This window comes from Pinus tabuliformis, chromosome 4_2 (assembly GCF_031772625.1).
Source record: "Pinus tabuliformis cultivar Carrire ecotype Pingquan chromosome 4_2, CPIR1, whole genome shotgun sequence".
NCBI classification, from domain to species: domain Eukaryota; kingdom Viridiplantae; phylum Streptophyta; class Pinopsida; order Pinales; family Pinaceae; genus Pinus; species Pinus tabuliformis.
In genome coordinates, this window is record NC_142304.1 from 359496162 (window position 1) to 359517947 (window position 21786).

The 21786-nt window shown below is 35.0% G+C and overlaps 2 protein-coding genes across 2 annotated transcripts; one reads left to right on the forward strand and one right to left on the reverse strand.

The window, feature by feature from the left end:
- Positions 1 to 4074: 4074 nt before the first annotated feature.
- LOC149169425 (uncharacterized) lies at positions 4075 to 4569 on the reverse strand. Its single transcript, XM_089425190.1, has one exon. It carries the CDS (start codon positions 4567 to 4569, stop codon positions 4075 to 4077), a length of 495 nt encoding a protein of 164 aa, XP_089281316.1.
- A 6376-nt stretch (positions 4570 to 10945) lies between these two features.
- Positions 10946 to 12545, forward strand: LOC149169426 (peroxidase 15-like). The gene is made up of 4 exons (XM_089427091.1): positions 10946 to 11240; positions 11355 to 11546; positions 11700 to 11865; positions 11992 to 12545. The coding sequence occupies exons 1-4, from the start codon at positions 11136 to 11138 to the stop codon at positions 12405 to 12407; spliced, it is 879 nt and encodes a 292-aa protein (XP_089283217.1). The 5' UTR covers positions 10946 to 11135; the 3' UTR covers positions 12408 to 12545.
- Positions 12546 to 21786: the final 9241 nt, after the last annotated feature.

Below are 21786 nucleotides of genomic sequence, written 5' to 3' on the forward strand. Positions count from 1 at the left end.
GATTTTTTATTATATACTTAAATAATGTTATTGTAGAGTTTATTGAATTTCAATTGGATATTGAAGAATATTTAAAAATAAAATGTTTTCTATTAGATTGTAGAGTTGAAAAGTTATTTTTTCAACCTTTTTTAGATAATTCTCTATTATTTTTTATTTGAGTAGATATTTTAGGGAAAAAGAAAATGCACAATTGAATTTGATATCTAATGATTTTTTATTATATACGTAAATAATGTTATTGTAGAGTTTATTGAATTTCAATTGGATATTGAAGAATATTTAAAAATAAAATATTTTCTATTAGATTGTAGAGTTGAAAAGTTATTTTTTTAAAATGTTCATGGGATATCCATCTATAAATCTATGTACCAATTTACCTTATGCTAATGGACCACAGTAACCAAATTCACTTTAAGTACAAAAATGAATACATAAATTCCTTAAATCCATTATAATCCTCACACCTTAGTGCAATTTATAGTCAACAATTATGAGTAATTTAGGTTAATGATGAGTAACTTAGATTCAAGAATAATTATGATTAATTATAAGTAATTATGTGTTATTTAGGTTTATGAGTAATTGACTAATTCTATGTTTTAGTTTCTAGGTTTATCATTAATGTCTAGTAATGTTAGTTATGATTTAAATATTTATTAGTTATTCATGATTTAAACAATTTCTCATTTAATAAATATTGTTTTAATCATTATTGCAAAACTTATATGATTTTATTAGTATAAACTTTAAGATGGTTGCCAAATTAAATCATGAATAATGAATGCTACATAAGTAATTGTATATTTCAATAAATCATGAACTATAAGTAACTTAGATTTATGACTAATTGTCATTAACTATGATTTATTTAGCTTATGAGTAATTGACTAATTTTATGAGTAATTTATACTAATTTAAGTATGTGAATAAACAATTTCTCATTTAATAAATAATTTTGATGTAAATAATTATTAACTATTTATAATTTAAACGATTTCTCAATTTATTTATTTTTTTTTTTTTACAGAAACAGATAGAGTGATATATTAATTTCTGGCCAAAATGCCTCAAAACTGATTACAAAATGCTAACCAAAGTCCAGAAAACTCTTTGGCCAGGACCAATGTGTCTTTTTCTTTGCTACGCCAGAGATTTTTACAAGCAATTTTTCCGGCACCCACCTCTATCTTTCCCACTTTAAAAATGCAGACAAACGGCTCCAATAAAAGACAGTAAAACATATTCACTAGATAGTTAAGAAATGGGATCCCAGCCTTCTTCTCCATCTCTGAGGATGACTCCGAGGGGGAGGAGAACAACTTTATTAGCTTCAACGTTAGCATCTTTGTTGTTGTCTCTCTTGACATGATAGAAATTCAAGCTCTGAAAGGAATTTGACAGGGTTCTTATTCTGTTGATCAATCTGGACAATCTTAGATCTGAAGGGGAAGAGTTGTCTACAATGATTTTTATGATAGACTGAGAGTCACCCATCACAATTGCACCATTGATACCGAGAGATTTAAGTTGCTTCATACCTTAGAGAAGGGCCAGGGCTTCAGCTTGGATGCTGGTATTGAAGCCCACTCCCTAGGCATATCTAAGAACAGTTCTGCCATTAGCTTTTTTAACAACTCCACCAGCTCCGGAACTGCCCGGATTGCCTTTAGCTGCCCCATCAAAGAAGAGAATGTTATGCACTTGCTTGGTGCAAAGAGCCAAGAAATTTGATGCATTAATTCTAATTTTCCATTCTTTGAGAGGAACGGGAGGCCTAGCAATTTCAATGAATCGGAGGTCCAGGATATCGCTCCAAGCAGCATCATGGTCTCTCAGGCCTGCCCCGTCCAGCTGATCTCCGACACATTCCTTTAACGGGCTTTTGATTTTAACCCAGACAATCTTGTGATCTCTCTTCTTATCTTTGAAAATCCTCTTATTTCTTTCCAACCAGGTGTGCCAACAAATTAGTTTAGGAAGAATGCACCAGGCAGTTTGATATGTACATTCTGTGGAGAGCCTCTAGGGTATGAATGCAACCAGCTCGAAAACAGATCGGGAATGCTATTGAGGAGGACGAAATCCAAACTCCATGGGCCTAAGGCCTCATTCCAAAGATCTGCCACAAATTTACATTTGAGCATCAGGTGTGCAGCAGTTTCTGCATTTTCTCCACACAACGAGCAACGAGAGGGGCCTAGATAGCCTCTTTTATGTAATCTATCATCAGTCAAGATTCTCTAATGACATAGGAGCCAATAGAAGTAGTCGATTTTAGGAAGCGAAGACTGGGACCAAATCCCTTTCCATGGTTTCGGATTTGGAGGAACGTGGGGATGTTATAAGATCTGCCTATAACCCTGAGAGACTGAATAACGCCTAGGGGTCGGACCCCAGCCACGGGTATCAAATTTCCTGTTGTTCAAAGGAGCCTTGCCATTTAAGAATTCTAAGAAGATTGCAAACTTGTTGGATAGAATCTAGGGCACCTCAATGTTAATCCAGCTATGCCAGTCTCCATTCTCCCAATTAGAAATATCCCACAGAGTAATGTAACCTACTCTGTACATCCAGTATTTCAACAAAGTTAGGGAACGATCATCAGCCAGAGGATCGCAGCCCATTATACGATCCTCCCATATTCTAATTTGCTTGCCATTACCAGGGATCCAATGTGCATGTTGGCTAATTAAGAAGGAAGATTTTTCACAGAGCTTTTGAATTAGCGAGCTAGAGTTTGCTATGGGATCGTCCAGACACCTTTTTCTCTGCCCACGAAAGAATTTTTTCCACAAGGCGAGCTCAGCCCACCCCGGATTTGGGGCAATTATCCTTTAGATCAGCTTTTCTCCCAACACAATGTTCTGCATGCAAATATTCTTAAAATTCAATCCGCCTTCCAATCTGGGCATGGATATTTTAGCCCAGCTTATTAAAGGGATTTCTTTTCGTTTCCTTTCCCGCCTTTCCAAAACAATTTTCTTATATGATCCTCCATTTTCTTCATAATTCCAACTGGAGCCAGCATCATAGCAAACTGATAGATGGGGAGGCTGTTTAGGACTGCTTTTATAAGCACTGACTTGTCTGCCAGATTAAGCCATTTAAATCCCCAAGAGTGGATCTTAGATTCAAACTTTTCCAGCAGGGGCAACCAGTCTCTGCTGACAGAATGTTTTTGGAAAATAGGGAGACCCAAATAATTGAAGGAAGACCATGATAAGGAGGTCGCGAAACCAAAGCAATAGGAGATGGCTTGCAGCGTGATGGTAGGCGTATTCTAGCAGTAGATACGGATGGCATTTACCTTTATTGAGGTTGCTTCCTGAGTCTTCACAATAGTCATCAACCACATCTTTAAATATTTTAGCTGAGGACACAGAGGCAGCACCCAGTAAGAGGGAATCATCCACGAATAACACATGATTTATATTATTAATTCCTCTCGCAATGTTCAGGCCCATTGATTCCCTGTTGCTTTTTGTTCAAAAGGAAGCTGAGGACAAAAGCTTGAAAGACAAAAAGCAGAGGGGATAGAGGACACCCTTGCCTCAATCCACGAGAAGCTTTGAAGAAATCAGTGGCCCTCCCATTCACTATAGGGGTTATCCATGGCTCGCTGATACAAGCCTTAATCCAATTGATAAATTTGGATCCAAACCCAAATTTGCGCAGGACATCCATCAGAAAACTATGTCTCACTCTGTCAAAGGCATTTTCAAGATCTAACTTGACAACCATTCCTTTTTCTTTGTGAACTAAACTAGAGTGAATCGCCTCTTGGACCAGGATAAAGTTATCCACAATCTGTCTTCCCTGAATAAAACCTCCCTGGTTCGCAGGAATGATGAATGGGAGAATGATTTTTAATCTTTTGGAAATAACTTTTGTAATGAGCTTATAGCCTATATTACAAAGGGAGATAGGACGAAACCTGCTGAAGGTGTTGGCGCCTTTCTCCTTGGGAATGAGGGCCAGGAAGGCCGAATTAGTGCTTCCCCCAATTTTCTGACACTCTTGAGATTTCCGAATCATTTTGGATAAGTCTTTCTCCACAATCTACCAACAGGACTATAGGAATCTGGTAGTAAAACCGTCAGGACCCGAGGCCTTGTCCGATTCCATAGCAAAGAGGGTGTTTTTTATTTCATTGTTAGAGATCTTAGCTTCCAGGAATTGATTCTTTCTGGCGGTAATTAGGAAGGGCACCTCATTCACAAGGATAGAAACATGTCCCAAGGCCTCTTGTTCACTATAGAGGTTTTTGAAATGAGTGAAGGCAACGTTCTTTATGCTTCGAATTTCTCTATGCGTAGTGGTCTCTACTTTAATTTCTAAGATGGAGTTGAGGCATTTTCGGGCCTGAGCTTGCTTATGGAATAAGGAAGAGTTTCTATCTCCCACCTTGAGCCAGAGACTGCGGGATTTCAGTCTCCAATACTCTTCCTCTGCCAAGCTAGCCTTAAGGAGCATGTGCTGAAGATTAGCCTCCTTCTCAAGTATTTCTTTTGTGATCTCAACATTTTCCAAAACCAGATGATGCATCTCAAGTCGTTCCTGAATCATTTTCCTTTCCACAGGAGGATTTGGTAAGGTTTTTACCCAAGTTTTTAGAGCAGCTTTAACTCTCCTAAGTTTCTCCTCCCAAACAAGGAAGGCAGAGCCTTTGACTGGGAGCTTCCAGCTTTCTTTTATCAAATTCAAGAAAGACTATTCCTTGACCCAATGAGAGCTGAATTTAAATGGAATGGGACCTTGGTCCAAATGTGCCAGCAGGTCAGGTTTAATGGGGTGATGATAAAAAACACTACAAGGGAGAATATGCATTCTAGACTCTAGACCAACAAGAAGAAAAGAACTTTGAACAAGGAATCTATCTAACCTTGCAGCGATATGTCCAGGGCCGATTCTTTTGTTTGTCCAAGTTTACTTCCCAGACGTAGGCTTAATATCTATCATGTCCCAGCCTTGAAGCAAATCCTCAACCCATTCCCACGCCGGGTCCCTAACTGTGCTTCCTCCACGTTTTCAGACAATGATAAGGTGAGATTTAGATCCCCTGCTATTATTATATTAGCGAAATCTTCATAATCTGCCAGACTTCTAATGGAGTCTGAGCAGTGATTTTTCTCTCCTACGCTGACAGGAGCATACATGTTAAAGAGGGAGAGAGTCATATCTATTTCTACGTGTTGTATCTTTGAAAACAACCAATGGGTGTTTTTGACTTCTTTGATCTTTATGAATTTGTTAGCATTCCAAATAGTGCCCAGTCCACCTGAAGCACCTCGAGCTGAGACTTCTTGTCCTTCACTTTTCTTCCACAATTTCTTACCGATCTGGAGGAAGGCATAGTCCTCCATTTTAGTCTCCTAGATAAGGAGTAGATCGAGAGATTCTGATCTTATCAAACTTCTTATGGCTTCTTCTTTTATTCTACTCCCCATACCCCTACAATTCCAGGAGACGATCTTCATCACTTGCTCTTTGAATGGTGAGCTCCCCTAGAGCTCTGGGACTGATTTTTGTTCTTCTTCGGAGTATTTTCCAAGAGTTTCTCGAGGGTTGGCTGACTTCCCTGAAGTTTTTCTTTGTAAGTCTCTTGCTCTCTTTTTTTCCCAAGTAGATTTTTGGCCTCTCAATGATCTTCTGGCCGAGGTTTGCGAAGCCCCTATTTCACCTTCTTCTTCTTATTCCTCCAAACCTTGCACTTCCTCTGTCTCTTCAATGAGGATCTCTTTTGATCTGTCTTCATTACTTTCCACATGCTTTGATCCCGAGGGGGACTCCTTGTGGGTCGATCCTTCCTTCTGCATCTCTGGTTCTTGGGTGCCTTCTATTACTGAGCTTAACTGAGCAAATTTGTTTCCTTTCTCTTCCATGATAGGGGTTTGGTTTCTAGGCACTGCCTGAGGGCCATTGCCATTTGTATTACCAGTTCCAATGGCTTTATGGGCATTTTTGGATCTTTTAACCTGAGTCCAACCTTCATCCTTGCCTTTCTCCACTTCACTATTCTTTAGATAGCTTCGAGCAAAATGGCCATAGACATGGCATTTACTGCACTTGAACGGAAGCCACTTATAATCCAGCTTTTGAGCATGAGTCCAACTTCCAACCTTGATCTTTACTGCCTTGGGCAAACCAACCTCCAGGTCAACTTCAACGTAGATTCTAGCACAATCGTATTGGTCTTTGTTGTTTGCTCGGTCGATGAATTTGCCCAAGCTGTTACCGATATGCTTTAGGGACTCCTAATTCCAACAATGCCTTTACAGATTGGGCAGCCTAACCCACACAGGAACGGTTGTGGGAACATCAACTACTGGGTCAAAATCGGGCGTCCACTTGTTGAAATACAGCCCCTGAGGACCCATGAAATAGGGACCGTTCCGGAATATCAGATCCTTATCATCCTTGTCAGAGAATTCAAACATAAATAATCCCTTCCCTAGAAAATACGAGGTGACACCATTTTTAATCAGCGGAGCCCAGTTTCTAGCAACCCAGCTCTCCGTGGTTTTGGGGGAGGGCCAGAGGCCAGTGAACTATCCAACCAAAGCTCTCTTAGCCAGAGAAAGGGCGACCTGGATCGGACCCTCAAGGGGGAGCGAAATCTCAGGGATGTCATCCAATCGTTTCACGAACTTCACAGCCTCCGAAACTTTCTTCTTCGGCAGGGATTCCAGGAGTTTGAGAAAAGCTTCAGCATCAGAGGGGGGAGGCGGAGGGGGCGGCTCCATTATTGCAGGGACCACAGATCCCAGCGATCAAGACCGATCCCCTCAAGCCATCGCAGAAGAGAGCGAGCAGTGAGGAATAAAGAGCCCCAGCCAATCCAAGACCAGAAGCAGAGGCTCAAAGCACCGCGCAGAGAGGCCAATGCGCCGCACAGGGGCCAAGCGCCACGCACAACCAAAACGAACACAGGGGGGCCGACTCAACGCGTCGGGCCAACCCAATGCGCCGTGACACCCAATCAAATCGCCGCATAGGAGTAGGACAGAAACAGGAAACACTTCCCACTGGAGGTCAGTGGAGCCCACTGAAGCAGCTAGAGGGCCGAGCCAATGGCATCAGGTGCGGAGGCGTTGCATAGCGGCGGCTAGGTTTTTTTCTCATCAGGTTAAACAATTTCTCATATAATAAATACTTTTTTAACCATTATTATAAAGTCTAATTAGTTTCATTAAAATTAGTATAAATAAATTAGACCTAGTATTACAAAGATGATTTTTTGGCAATTCTTTAGATGTAATGAATTTTTAATCCAGGTAGATTCACCTTAAATGTAAATTTAAGGTGAGCCCAGAAAGATTGAATTTGAATCCAATTTCTCCATTTTTTTTTTTGAGTCTACCTCATTTAAATGCTTTGTATAATTATTTTTTATTTTTTTATTTTGGTAGAAATGAACAAAATTTCAAGTTTGATGACCTACATGTTACACATCATATTAGATTGTAAAATAAACTTTTTTAAATCAATTAAATATATATAAAAAGTAATTTTAATATATGAATTTAGATTCCTGACAAATACTTATTGTTAAATAAAAACAATCAGGTGAATAAAAAAATATATCTTAGTATACAAAATCTGGTGATTCTGACCACTTAATCTTTTGCGATATATTTGAAAAGCTCTATTCAACAACTGGGGTGATTGTTCGTTTATATTATTTCCAATCTTGGCAGTATAACCGAACAACCTCGCTATTAGACGTAGCACAATTTGGATTTGGGTTACAAAAGTGCACCGACCCACATTATAAGAGGATAAATATTGATTAACACTAATATTGCAGCTACTATATTTCATTTCATGAAGGATACTTCACGACAATGCAGCATTGTTTTATTATCTTTGTTCTATAAAAGTTATAAATTAGGTCAGCTAGATCTATTGAAATTATTCCTTAGTTTATTTGAGTAAAATATTATTACAAATCTTAAAATATTTCACAAAATTACTTAAGGTGAACGCAATAAACTTAAATATTCCAAAATCAAATCAGATGTATGCCCTAAAAATGGATGCCATTAACACGATAACTATATTGAATCTATATATTATTTAATTTATTTTTCGTATGGACTCTTTCCGCAACACGCAGAACCGTGAACCGAAATCACCAAAAATCCCGTAATAACCACAAATTAGGGACTGTTAGGGTATAATTTCCCTCGCACCAAACCCGATCGATCTTGATAGATAGAAAAACCTATCATATCATTCTTTTTATACAAAATAATATTAGAGACAAATAATTGTATTTGATAGATATATAAATAGAGAAACCTATCCTATCATTCTTTTTATAAAAAATAATATTGGACATAAATAATATAACTGTATGTGATTATATAATAATAAAAATTTAATTGTGGCGTTTAAAAAATTTTGAAAATAAGAACTAATCAAACTTCTCTTTTTTTTTTTTCATTTTCCTTTAAAATGTTTCTCAAAATGATATGGCAGGCAAATATTGATGGCTTACCATTATAGTTTTTGGCTTCCATTGATTTCATGTTATACCATTTTTAATTTCCATACTCATCTATATCATTGTATTTGCTATTCAAACTCTATATACTAATGTGGAGAAACAACGTTAGTGTTTTGTTTCAAGGTTTTCTTCACTTTTATTTCAAAATAACCTTAATCTAGATGTGAAGACTCAAGGTACCAACTTTGTGAAGACTCAAGGTACCAACTTTCCTCATGCCCAACCCTGGTTATACTGTGGCCCACATGCTTCCTGGATCGAATAAGAGAACTTTCATCGGACGAGTAAGATCAGTTTCGCTGATTTTGTGAGATTATAGAATGATAAATTTTGGGTCGTAGATCGATAATGCACAATAATTATTTATGGGATTCAGGTGAACTGCAGAGCAGTCCCGCTCCGGGTGGATACATTCATTTGCTGTAACTGAAAACTATGTGGTAATTCTGTAAATTCTACTCAGATACTGTGCGAAGAATCTGTTGAGAGCCGAACCAACGGTTCTGTACAAATTCGAATGGAACCCACAGTCCAAGACATTTATGCACGTCATGTCAAAAGCCACTGGAGACCTCGTGAGTGCCCCTCTCATGTTGTGTCTCTATCTTTGGGTATGAGGTGAATGTTTTTCCTCTGATGTTAGGAGTTACAGAGATATCCAAATTTGAAGTTTAAGAAGGCATACTACCTTGATTTGCTTGTAGCAGAATCTTATGCAGCTGGTTGTATACCGTAGTTCTAACACACAAAGCCACTTATCCCAAATGTTTTTTTATGCACGTCATGTAAAAAGATACTGGACTCCTTGTGAGTGCCCCTCTCATGTTGTCTCTCTATCTGTGGGTATTAGGTGAATGTTTTTCCTCTGGTGTTAGAAGTTACAGAGATATCTAAATTTGAAGTTTAAGAAGGCATACTACCTTGATTTGCTTGCAGCAGAATCTTATGCAGCTGGTTGTATAGCGTAGTTAAATACACAAAGCCATTTATCCCAAATATTTTTTTTTTTTTTTTTTAATTTGATTTTGTCTTCATTAATCTCACTGATCCTAATACATATTTTATGGATTATATAATGAAGATTAGCATCATGTAAGTGTTCTTTTTATTTACAATTTAAATTTAATTTCAACAAGACTTCAGCGAAAATGGAAAAAGTCATTCCACATTAGAGTAGTGAAAAATATAGTTAACAGTGGCCATTGAGCGAAAATGGACAAAGTCATTCCACATTGGAGTAATGAAAAATCTAGTTAACAGTGGCCATTGAAAACAATATTAATATATAGAGTAGTAATTTTCCAAATCTAGGTAACAGATTGTGCACCTTTCTTAACAGATAGAAGCCAAGAGAAGCCCCTTCAAAATCCTTGCAGCAATCCTTCCAGTAATCCTTCAACAATTCCAACAATCCAATCACTAAGAAATGCATGCATCCACGGAAAAATGCTTTGCTTATAATAGATGGAATGGTGATAAATAACACTTACAATAAATATTTAATCACAATTTGAAATGCTCAAGTTGCTTTATTCCTCCACGTTACAATCGTAGATGGAGTGGCAGAGTTATTATTAAGAGCATGAAAGGACAAGTTAATGAAACTAACCACACCTGTTTTTTGGAGTTATTATTAAGAGCATGAAAGGATGGAATTGATGGACAAGTTAATGAAACTACCGACTATTATTTGGAATTGGACACGGGTTACCAATGATTTGAAAAGCATGATCATGTTATTTGGAAATACACCTTTCCACTACTATGACAAGTGTATGTGTAAGGTGTGTGTTACATTTTGTAGTCTTCACATTCTGGTTAATTTTGATAGGTGTCAATTAACAAATGACATGATAAATTTTTAATAAAGCTTTATAAAAAATTAATTTAAATAAAGTTTAATCACATGATTTTTAGATATCCACCGAAATTAATGGTGTTAATTCAATCCATTGATATTATTGCAACTATTAGAATATGTTTCGATCTTTAAATTTAAACGGTTCAATGAATTTGAATTATAAAAACAACCACCATGTCGGCTACCTGCCCTTGGAACTTTCGGCTGTTTCGCTTGCTACCTCTGAATCGTTCCGAACGATGGACCGCTAAATATTCATTCACGCAATATGGGACAACCAGTATTCATCTAGAATCAATGCCTTAATGGGATACGCGTATTCCTTTGTAGTTTTTTTAATAGCTAACAGCCAAAAAACCTGCAGCCTTGCTGACTTACCAATTCTTTAATAACAATTAAAGATTTCAATGAGTCATCATCCCGCGTAGGTTGTGGTTTAGGGTAGTAGCTGAGCGGTCTTCTTCCTCTGATTTCTTCAATACTTTAATTCAACGTTAACGCCCATCCATTCATATAAATAAACGTCCGCATAACCAACAACTACAACCTCTTCTTCCTTTCGTGTTCCTTTACGTTGATCGATAGATCGGGATAGCAGTTCGTTCATTCATGAGAATCATGGCAAAAACTATTGCGCGCAGCCTCTTTTTTATCCCTCTTTTGCTCCTCTGTTCGCTGCAGGCCTTCGTAATGTCATTCCCGGTGTCGTACCCTCAGTCTTCTAATAACTTGATTCCAAATTTTTATGACCATTGATGTCCCATGGCCGAAGAAATAGTTCAATCGGTGGTAGAGAAGGCAGTGATGAAGGAAGCTCGAATGGCAGCATCCTTACTCAGGCTTCATTTCCATGATTGTTTTGTTCAGGTCAGTAATATTTTCCTTATGCACATTGATCAAATTGCTATTACTATTGGCTACTCACGAATTCATAGTAATTAAAAGTATGTATTTATGGGTGAAATTTTAATGGCATGACAGGGGTGCGACGCATCTGTGCTGCTGGATAACAGTTCAACCATTGTGAGTGAGAAGGGATCAAATCCCAACAATAACTCTGCTAGAGGATTTGAAGTCATTGATCAGATTAATAGTGAGCTGGAGAAGGCCTGTCCCAAAACTGTATCCTGTGCAGATATTCTTGCTATCACGGCTCGTGACTCAGTGGTCCTGGTAATACATTATATATAGATCTATTTACTAGCACTCGGTTTCCAAGAAAAAATAACATATAAACATATCTTTCCTGGTACTCGATTTCTAAGACAAGATCATAATCTGGTAAATAATAATACTTAGTAATGTGTTATGAATGAATAATACCAGAGCGGAGGTCTGGGCTGGGAAGTTTTACTAGGGAGAAGAGACTCGACAAGTGCAAGTTTGAGTGGGTCTAACAACAATATCCCGGCTCCCAACTCAACTCTCCAGACTCTTATTACCAAGTTTAAAGGCCAGGGTCTGGATGAGGTAGACTTGGTGGCCCTTTCAGGTATACACATTGTATTCATAACTTACAGCGTCATAATTTGCAGCTCAATCATTTCATTTTGTAGCATTCAATATTAAGTACAGATTATTAAGTAGTGAAATACAAATACAAATGCTAATTACGCAGGAAGTCACACGATCGGCCAATCTCGATGCACAAGTTTCAGGCAGAGGCTTTACAACCAGAGTGGAAATGGGCAGCCAGATTCCAGCCTGGAGAAATCTTACTATAGTCGGCTCATATCTGGGTGTCCTAAATCGGGAGGAGATAATAACTTATCCCCATTGGATTTTGTGAGTCCTACGAAATTCGACAACTACTACTTCAAGAACTTGCTGAGCGGGTATGGACTGTTGAACTCAGACGAAGAATTGTTCGCCAAGGGCCAAGGCAAAACAGTGGAAACCGTGAAAGCTTACGCAGAAAACGAAGAGCTCTTTCTCGAACAGTTTGCGGAATCGATGGTGAGGATGGGGAACATCAGCCCTCTTACAGGCACCATGGGAGAAATCAGGGCCAATTGCCGTACTGTTCTCAGTTGATCAGTACTTGAGCTTTATCTTACTTTCCCTTTTGTAGCTGCCATCAAAATGTATTACTGAATAATCCTTCCCAGCGCATTCAGTTATCACCAATTGAATAATTACGCCGCCAGTTAATTATTAAATATGTAATAAGATCGGACAATAAGGGGAAATTAGTTCAACGTCCACCTTAAATTGCCATGTAAGAAGTATCTCTACATAATCAGTTGTTTCATATCAAAAATCCTTAGATTAAATCATATTTGATTTCGCTGTCCCCTTTTTCAACCGATCCTATTTTCCCAAGAAAAAATGGAATCTTAGTGTTTTGTCAGGATGGTATAAGGGTTTTTTTAAGATTTGATATTGGTGAGAATAACATTCTAATAAAACAAGAAATTGAACCAATAACTTAAACTCTTTAAAAACCCATCCAATCATCATCCACTAAAAACTCTATGAATATAAATATATTAATGATTATATCAACACTCTATAAATATAAATATATTAATATTTATATATATTAATATTAATATAATCAGAAAAAGTCCTTTTGTACTTTTTGGTGTGTAACCTTTTATATTTACATAATTATTTATTTATTTTTATAAAGATGGAAAGAGAAAGAAACGTGGATGTTTATAAAGGTGGAACGAGAAAGAAACGTGCACTGAGAAATTGTAAACGCGCTGAAATCTTTCAATGGCATTAGTGGATTTTTTTTTTCAAGTTAAAGTTTGATTTTATTATATTTATAGGATTAAAAAGTTGATATGATTTTGACTCATCAAAATAATTTATTACAAGGTAAGAATGACTTTTTGCATACGATTTCTTTCTATAATCATTGAGAATACGGAGCTGAAATCTTTCAATAACATTGGTATACTTATTGTGACTTTTTCTATAATCATTGAGAATACGGAGCTGAAATCTTTCAATAACATTGGTATACTTATTGTGACTTTTTTTAAGTTAAAGTTTGATTTTATTATATTTATAGTATTGAAAAGTTGATATGATTTTGACTCATCAAAATAAATTACAATGTAAGAATGATTTTTTGCATACAATTTTTTTCTATAATGACTGAGAATATGGGTTTAAGTAATATATTTAAATGTTTTGAAGTGAATAATGGAGCATTTTTTATCATATCAATATTTGACTAGAATTAATAGTTTAGTTAGAACAATATTTAAAAGATAGTTGGTATGGTAAATTATTTCAACCCAAAATTTTATTGACAATTTCTTTGCTTGTAGAAGACAATGAGCCATTTCAAATAAGGTGTAGTTCTTCTGTTCTAACACGCCATTTTGTTGGGGATTATAAGGGATTAAATGTTGCAAATAAATACTTGATTGAGTAGGTAATCTTGAAAGGTTTGATTCTTGATTCTCCACCATTTTGTGATCTTAGCCATTTAACAAAGGGACCACATTTATTTTCAACCAAGACCCTAAATTCATTGAATCTTTCAAAGAGATAGCTCTTATTTCTCAAGAAATGTTTCCAAGTAAATATTGAAAAATAATTAATAAATGTCATAATATACCCGACACAAGTGAATTAAGGCTTATTTATGTTGCAAAGATCACTATGAACAAGATCCAGTGGTTTATGTGCATGCTACGCTTTCATAGAGTTGAAGGGTGCTTGATAGTGTTTTTCTAGTACACATTTTTCTCAAAATCCATCAGGTGAAAGTACCTTTAATAGGCCAACAGCGACATTTTGAGTTGCTATATTCCATATGCTCATAAAGTTCAAATATCCAAGTCATTCATGCCAGAGTTGACTTTTTGTAGTTGTTTATGCCACAAGATTAGTTTCTTTAGTATTGGGTTGAGACATATCATGAAACTTAGACAATCCATTAGTCGATTTGAGAATGCCTTCGATGAAAACCCACTAATATTTCTTTAAATCTTTAACAACAAACCAATCTATCCAAATTTCAACAACTTTTCTAGTCAATGTCAATTACAAAACCAAAAATAGGTTTGCGCTCAAGCTAGGCACATGATAGACATTTAGGATTATTCCATGTTGACAAGGTATGTCTCCATGACCATCAATGTCAAGAGAAAATTTAGATGCTAAGTAAATCTTTTTCTCAATAGCATTATTCAGGAAGGAAAACAAGGAGGCATCCTTTTCCATATGGTGTGTACAACCAAAATTGATGAACCATTTATTCTATGTGATATGAGCATGCAAAAAGTGCATTCTAACTAAGAACTTAAATTTGTTAGGGGATCAAGTAGTCAATCGTTCAGTTTTAAGTGATTTGACTTTCTGCTCCAAGTCATCTCTTTTCTTGAAGCAATTTTTCTCCAAATGTATAGCCTTGCCATAGTAGGTACATTTATTCTTCTTATGATTATTTTGAGTTGATTTAGACCCATCAAATTTATGGGGTTTGGGATCGAGATACTCTTATTGAGGTTAAATTTCCTTTTGTGCCAACTTTCTCTTACCTTTGAGTGGATAAGCTCAGTTCTTATTACCGAGCTTCCTTTCATCAAACAACCTCTATTGGTAATTGATCAATAAATAAAAGAAGGTATCAAAGGTATAATCATTACCATCTTCCCGACATGATATTTAGTTAGTGCAAAATGATGAACATATCACATCACAAGGTATCTACTGATCCATTAAGACTAATTCTATCAATTGTCAATCTTTTCTCAGATAGTTCTTCGTAAAATTTCCAAATTTCAATTGTAGCTCTTTGACATGAGTTAGGTAATTCTCAATTATTTCAAAGGAATAAGGATCAAGAGAGATCAACTCCTTTTCTAACTACATGAGGTATCTTTCATCAATTTGTCAAACAACAACCTTATCTTCTTCCATACTTGATAAGGGAAGTCAACCTCACTTGTATGAAAATGAATTTCCTGAGAAATATGGATTATGATGATGCCAACAATCTCATGTATTTTCCCATTAATGAAAAAATTCATATGACACCCTTTCAATATGGAATGGTGGTTTTTGTATATTTATATATCCCTTTTCTCTTTAGAAGGGTCTCCATTGCCTAATTGGAATTATTTTTTCCATTCAAAACAACAAGGCCAATCTTGGATTCCATTTTCAAAAAAAAATCATGGATTTGATCTTTCTTAAAAGAGGTTCCATGTATCAAATAAAGTGGCCTAGAGTCAATCACGAAAAGATGCCACTTAGCATGATTTGTGAAGAACATGGCTATATTTTAAACCATTAGCTCTCATACCATGTTGGGGCATGCTCTAATGGCCAATGACCAAGAACAAAGAAAAAATAAAAAAATCTAATCAGAGATTCAATAATAGAGAAAATAATTTTTTAAGGTGATGGATAGTGTCTAGAGACACAACTATATCATTAAAGAATAGTGCATTATGATTAGAACATCAGAATGCATAGTGAACAATATTACATCATCATATGATCATGATTCTCGTTGTTACATATTCAACCCATAAGGTCATTTACTTATAGGTACAAAATCTAACCAATCTCCTTGAGTTATGGAGGATTTCGTTTAATGATGCGTCTCAATCATTAGAACTATTTCAATTAAATATAAGCTATCTCATCGGTTATATTTATGTGAATTAGTTGATTGTTCTGCTCAATTTCTTCAACCAATTAGTTAGTGATACCACTAGTTGAGCTTTGTCTTCTAGTTGAATATGCAACCAACTTATCAACTACTTGATTGATTGTCCTGTAAGGTGATCATTTGACTAATTGTTTAGTGTTAGTCAACCTTTTGACCAATAGCCTCAAAATTTTCTTTAGGTGTGAAGAAACAACATAACCTTATGTTCCAACATTTATAGAGATATTACACTCACTTCATATGAAGGGTCAAATGTTCTATTTTTCTTTTCAAATAACACTTGCCATAGAGAATTTGTTATGGTAGTAGAGAGGGGTTGTCATAAAATTATTTAATAAGATTTTAATATTTATCTTATATGATATGGAAATTAGTTCACTATCTAAGTATTTTAAGAAAATGTGAAATTTAATTTTGTTAAAAATCAAGTTCCTTTGGTTATTGAAATTCTCTTCAATGAAGATTTTGTACATGAGAACTTTTAGAGTTTGGCTTAAAGGTCTATGATTATAGTTGGCCTAATGGTCATTTAAAAGGTCCAAATTTACTATTTCGTTGTATATAGAGATATGTAATGTTACATAATCTTGACAATATTTCCCAACCATGGATACAATTCTTTTATTTAGATTTCATTTGCTTCATTAGACCAGTGCAAATGATAAGATGTTCAAAATTGCAATGCTTAATGAGCTCCATGGAAAATAAATTCTTAGCTATACTTTTAGAGTTTCTTTGGTATCTATTAGCTAAAACAGGGTCCTCATCTAGCCTAAAAGTGATCAATTACAATTCTAGCATTAAAGTCTCCCAATGAAAGAATACTACCTTCATTTCACAGTGTAAATATCTCGTTATAAGGTTTTGTAGGGACAATCCTTATCTAGATTATTTTTCTTATAAGAGGTACACATAATAGGCATGAAGAAACAAATTTCTATCTAGATATTCTTAGCATTAATATTTAAAATCACCATCCATATGTATTGATTGAGAGGGTCTTTCTTATGAAGTCAAATGCGAGGAGAAATATTCATATTTATTTAACCAGCTATGTCTCCAATCTCTCCATAGGAGGATTTTTTATTCCACGATGACCAAAAAAACATTCTTCTGTAGAAGGGACCTTACATTTTCCATGCCTCCAAGTTTCAAATAGAAATATAATATAATTTTCACTTAGGCTCCAACTTACTATAAGAACTTTGCATGATAAGAAACCACAATAGACTTTCCATGAGAGGATCTAGAGAGTTCCAAATTTTTGTTTAATATTATATTGGTGTTCTCTATCCTTAATAGTAACTTTTCAATTCATAGTTATTCTCCATTTTTTTCCTTGCTAGTATTCTTTTATCTTTAGTAATTGAACTTGGTGTGTTGGAATAAGTTCTCTATTTATAAATATTCATAGGCCTTTCAAACTCGTAGTTTTGTTGAGAATCCATGTATATTTATGTTCAATTATTTTTCCCATTATTTTTTCTTCTATGACGAAAGTTGTTTCAATTTATGATTTACTTTCTAGTTTCTCTTTGAATAATGAGAAGAGAATATGTCTTCATTTTTGTAATATTTCATATAAAAAGTGATTAGCTTCAATTCTACTTTATTATGTTTCGGGTTTAACTCTACAACCTTAATCATCTCTTTTTTTTATGACTTTGATAACTATTTTATGTTAATCATGTTCGAAACTATATTTTTTTTTATGACTTTGACACCTATTTTATGTTGTTTATGTTCCAAAATATATAGGGCCAAATTGCTAATTATATTTTCTTTTAGCTCTTTAATATTGTTTGGAAGAGTACAATTGTATTCAAACTCTTCATTTTGGGTTGATTTTTTCTTTTCTTGGATTTTCCAAATTTATTATTAATCATTTCTTCTAACCTTTCATGAAGTTTGACGCTTCTCTGCCTCCCTCTCCCCTCTCTATTTTCTGTTTTTTTTTTCATATGGATCATGGCTAATTACTTTGCTATAAAAAAACATAATGTAATTGGGAAAAAATTAATAAATAAAAATTATATATTAAGAATATTTATTCAATTTGTTACTCAAAATAAGACATTATATTAAATAATAATAATAATAATAATAATAATAATAAAATAATCATAAAATCATTCCCCGGATCTGGGTGACACAAACGAATTAATTGATATTCATGACAGATTGTAAGACCAGGTACTGCCAGCTGCAGGGCAGCGTGGCTTCCCAGGTCTTCACCTCATGCAAGAGGGATGGCATTATTAAGGATGGATATTGCGGGATTTTTGCATTAATGGAGTGCACTGTTCAAAGCAAAACTGTGGTTGTTATAATCATGGCGATCCTGTTTGTTCTCTTCACACCTCGCGCTCAGTCTTATTGTTTCGGGCCTTGGTTTGATGTGGTTTTTGGTGACAGGCAGAACCTTGCAAACAGAGGAAAGCTCCAGACCGGCTCTCTGCTTTTCTGGAAGAGGTGCTATTATGCTAAGGTTCCCCATGGCAGGACCAGCACGGCTTTAAGGGGTAAGCTTTCTAAAGCTCTTGAATTCAAAACTGGAAGAGTTTCTTCACCGTCTCGGGCATTCTCTGTGCGTTTGATTCGGTCTCTGTGTCAATCATTTTATCCCCCGGTCGTTGTCTCTGGTTTCTCTGTGCCTTCCCCTTCGCTCTTCATAATGGTTCACCAGGGTGGTAGGAATCGTTCCGGGGGGCGACGTGGAAGCGACAAACGTCCAACCGCTAGTCATTCTGTGGACCCTGAACAGTCGCCTATCAAACTTCCCTCCTCTCATGTGAACGTGTCTCCTCCGAGCCCTGTGCGCAAGCCAATTCCAAATAGTGCTTTCCAAACCATGCATTTCAAATTCCAAAGTAATCTGAATAGGCCTCTGATTAATGCTCATTTCACTATAATCCTTTGGAAAAAATGATCATTTGTATATTAGATCAAAATAAATTTAAATAATAATGATTCATATTCATAACTATAATATTTCAGAATACATAATTCATAAACATATAAAAACTAATTGTTATAATTTACAAATAATGATTTATGTGTGAAACTATTATATTTCACAATTTCATATTTAAATTTAATTAATAAAATTTCAATATTTAAAATAATCTCATCTATAACATATAACTTAAATTAAAAAATATTAAAATGTGCCAAAGAAAAATGTGAAATATATATGTAATTATATGTATTATTAAAAATTTTAATAAAATGCAAAGTAAAAATATTTTTATATTTAAAAAGTCAAAAAAATTAAAAATACAATTTTATTTTTCAGATTTTATTGGGAAAAAACATTTTTATTTTATAAGATGTGATTTCTTTAACATGCAATCTATAATTAAAATAAATTTATAATATTTATATTTATTATGCGAAAATTCTCAAAAATACTAATTTCGGAAATATTCTCTTTGCCCCTTTGCATAAATATATTTGTTGTGTTGTGGAAGGTGAGACAATGAATTTACTAAGGGGGTTGGTGACACGACAAACACGGAAGACACCAAATATTTTTGAAGATTTATATTAATTGTATGCATAAAATAAATAGCGTTGTGCAATAATAAACACATGGACTATATAAAATAAACGAAAGATTGTAGAACCCGATCGCGAGTCGTTGGTATATATGGAAGATAAATGAAAAGAAAAGGGCCAGGGAGACACTCGCGGCAAATAACAGCTGACAAGAATGTGAATTTCATGATTAATCATACATATTGATATGATTGCCACTCGTATCGATTACCTAGGTCTGGGTAATACAAATATTGTTGGTTTTAATAATTTGAAACAAACACATGTTAGGAGAGATAAACCAATATAAATCAAGAATACAAGGTCCCTAATGGTATATTCATTAGATTATATAATCTCTTATGTAACATTCACATTTAGATTACAAATGGTATAAGAGTTATGCCAAACTCAATTATTTTAATTTAACTTGGTTTATTTGACATAGTCATATCAATAAACCCAACTTATTGACATAAATAAAGCCAATTTCTTGCCAGTTGTTTTTGAAATTTTATACCCAAGCATTTCTTTTTCCTTGCTTTCACTTTTCATTTTTTCCTTTTTTTTACTCTTTTCCTTCACTTTCCTTTCTTCTCCTTCTCTTTACTTATTTCCACCCACCACCGCTACTTGTAAAAGTAATATAAAAAATAATAGATCAAATTATCAATATTGTTTATTTTCTTTTGAGTTTTACATATCCTTGTAAATGCATAGAAATTCCACAAAACTTCTCTCATTAATTGCCATTTATTTTAAATTTTGAAAATTTGACAACTAAATCTATTTGAACTAAAACATAATTTTCGTTTTAGTTAATTCTTTCATAAAAGAAATTATCTATTTATTTCTTAATAGACTTCAAGAAAATCTTCAAAACCTCATTTAATTAGATGTTCGATGTTCTACTGTCTAACTCTACATACATTTGAAAGCAAGTGTATTTTTCAATATATATTATTTAAGTATATAAATTCATAATCTAATATCTATTAAGCATCAAGAGAGAATCTTTCAAGATGCAAATTTTGGTTTGAGTGCAAAATTTGGAAAAAAGGAATGCATCTTGGGAGCTCTTATCTATCTCTACACTTGATACATCCGGTCGCTCTAGTACTCATATATATATTCATTCTCCATCTCTTTGATTTTGAGTAATACAATAAGAAAGTGTTAAATAATAAGGACATTTTTTAATTATTTAATATGATATATACATAGTTGACGTTGAAATATTTTCAAAAATTACCTGCAAACTAATTCTTAAAAAAAACAGAAAATAAACAATGGCGAGAGGATAAAACATAAAATAGATAGACATAAAAACTTTCCCTAGGATCCCAAAACCGAGACTACCAAATTTCTTTTTCATTATATTCCTTTCAATGTTACAATACATACATATACATGTTGAAGCCTCTATAAACCACAATCCATTAACCCTAGATTAGATCATAACCATAGTTCCCTTCACCAAATCTACAAAATACCATGGGAAGAAAACCATGAGAAAACCATCATGCCCAAAACCATATGCGAAATCCATGCACAAAACCATAGGTGGGTCCGCCCACCTAATATAGGGTCTAAAAAAAAATTCTCAAGGTGTTGTTTTGGACCCCATAGAGGGGGCTACTGCCCTCCTTGGGACCCCCCCACTACACCCTATGCAACGAAGGTGGAGCTGGTTGCCCCCCCTCTAACTCCCACCTGCTTCGTGCGTGGGGTTAGTCTTGGAAATAGTATAACACGCATCCAACACTCTCCCACTTGTTTTCTTTTCCACATGGGAGGTCATAGGAGTGTTTAGTCATTGGTCCAGCCCTACAACACCCATTGTTTCTCTAAACCAAGAAAAATTATCAGTGCTCACGGACTTTGCCAATGCATCTGCAATATTCTTCAAAGTGTCCACCTTTACCAATAACGCCTTTTTGTCCTCAACCATATCCCTCACAAAGTGATATTGAACATCAATGTGCTTTGTCTTTGAATGATAAGAAATGTTCTTTGCTAATAAAATTGAACATTGGTTGTGAGAGTCTATCCTTATAGCTCATTGTACTAACCCCATACTTGAACACAATCTTTGCAACCAAACTGCATCCTTGCTTGCATGAGTAGTTGCAATGTATTCTGCCTCTGTAGTTAAAAGTGCCACGATAAACTGTCTCTTTCTCATCCAACTGATTGCGCCTCCAAATAGGTTAAACACATACCCACTTGTAGATC

What these genes read in the sequence shown, in the direction of transcription:
- LOC149169425 (XM_089425190.1), bottom strand. Translation starts at nt 4,569, where the DNA reads ATGATTCAGGAACGACTTGAGATGCATCATCTGGTTTTGGAAAATGTT.
- LOC149169426 (XM_089427091.1), top strand. Translation starts at nt 11,136, where the DNA reads ATGGCCGAAGAAATAGTTCAATCGGTGGTAGAGAAGGCAGTGATGAAG. An exon ending in TCCATGATTGTTTTGTTCAG is followed by an intron (nt 11,241 to 11,354) that starts GTCAGTAATATT and finishes ATGGCATGACAG; the next exon opens with GGGTGCGACGCATCTGTGCT. An exon ending in AGACTTGGTGGCCCTTTCAG is followed by an intron (nt 11,866 to 11,991) that starts GTATACACATTG and finishes CTAATTACGCAG; the next exon opens with GAAGTCACACGATCGGCCAA.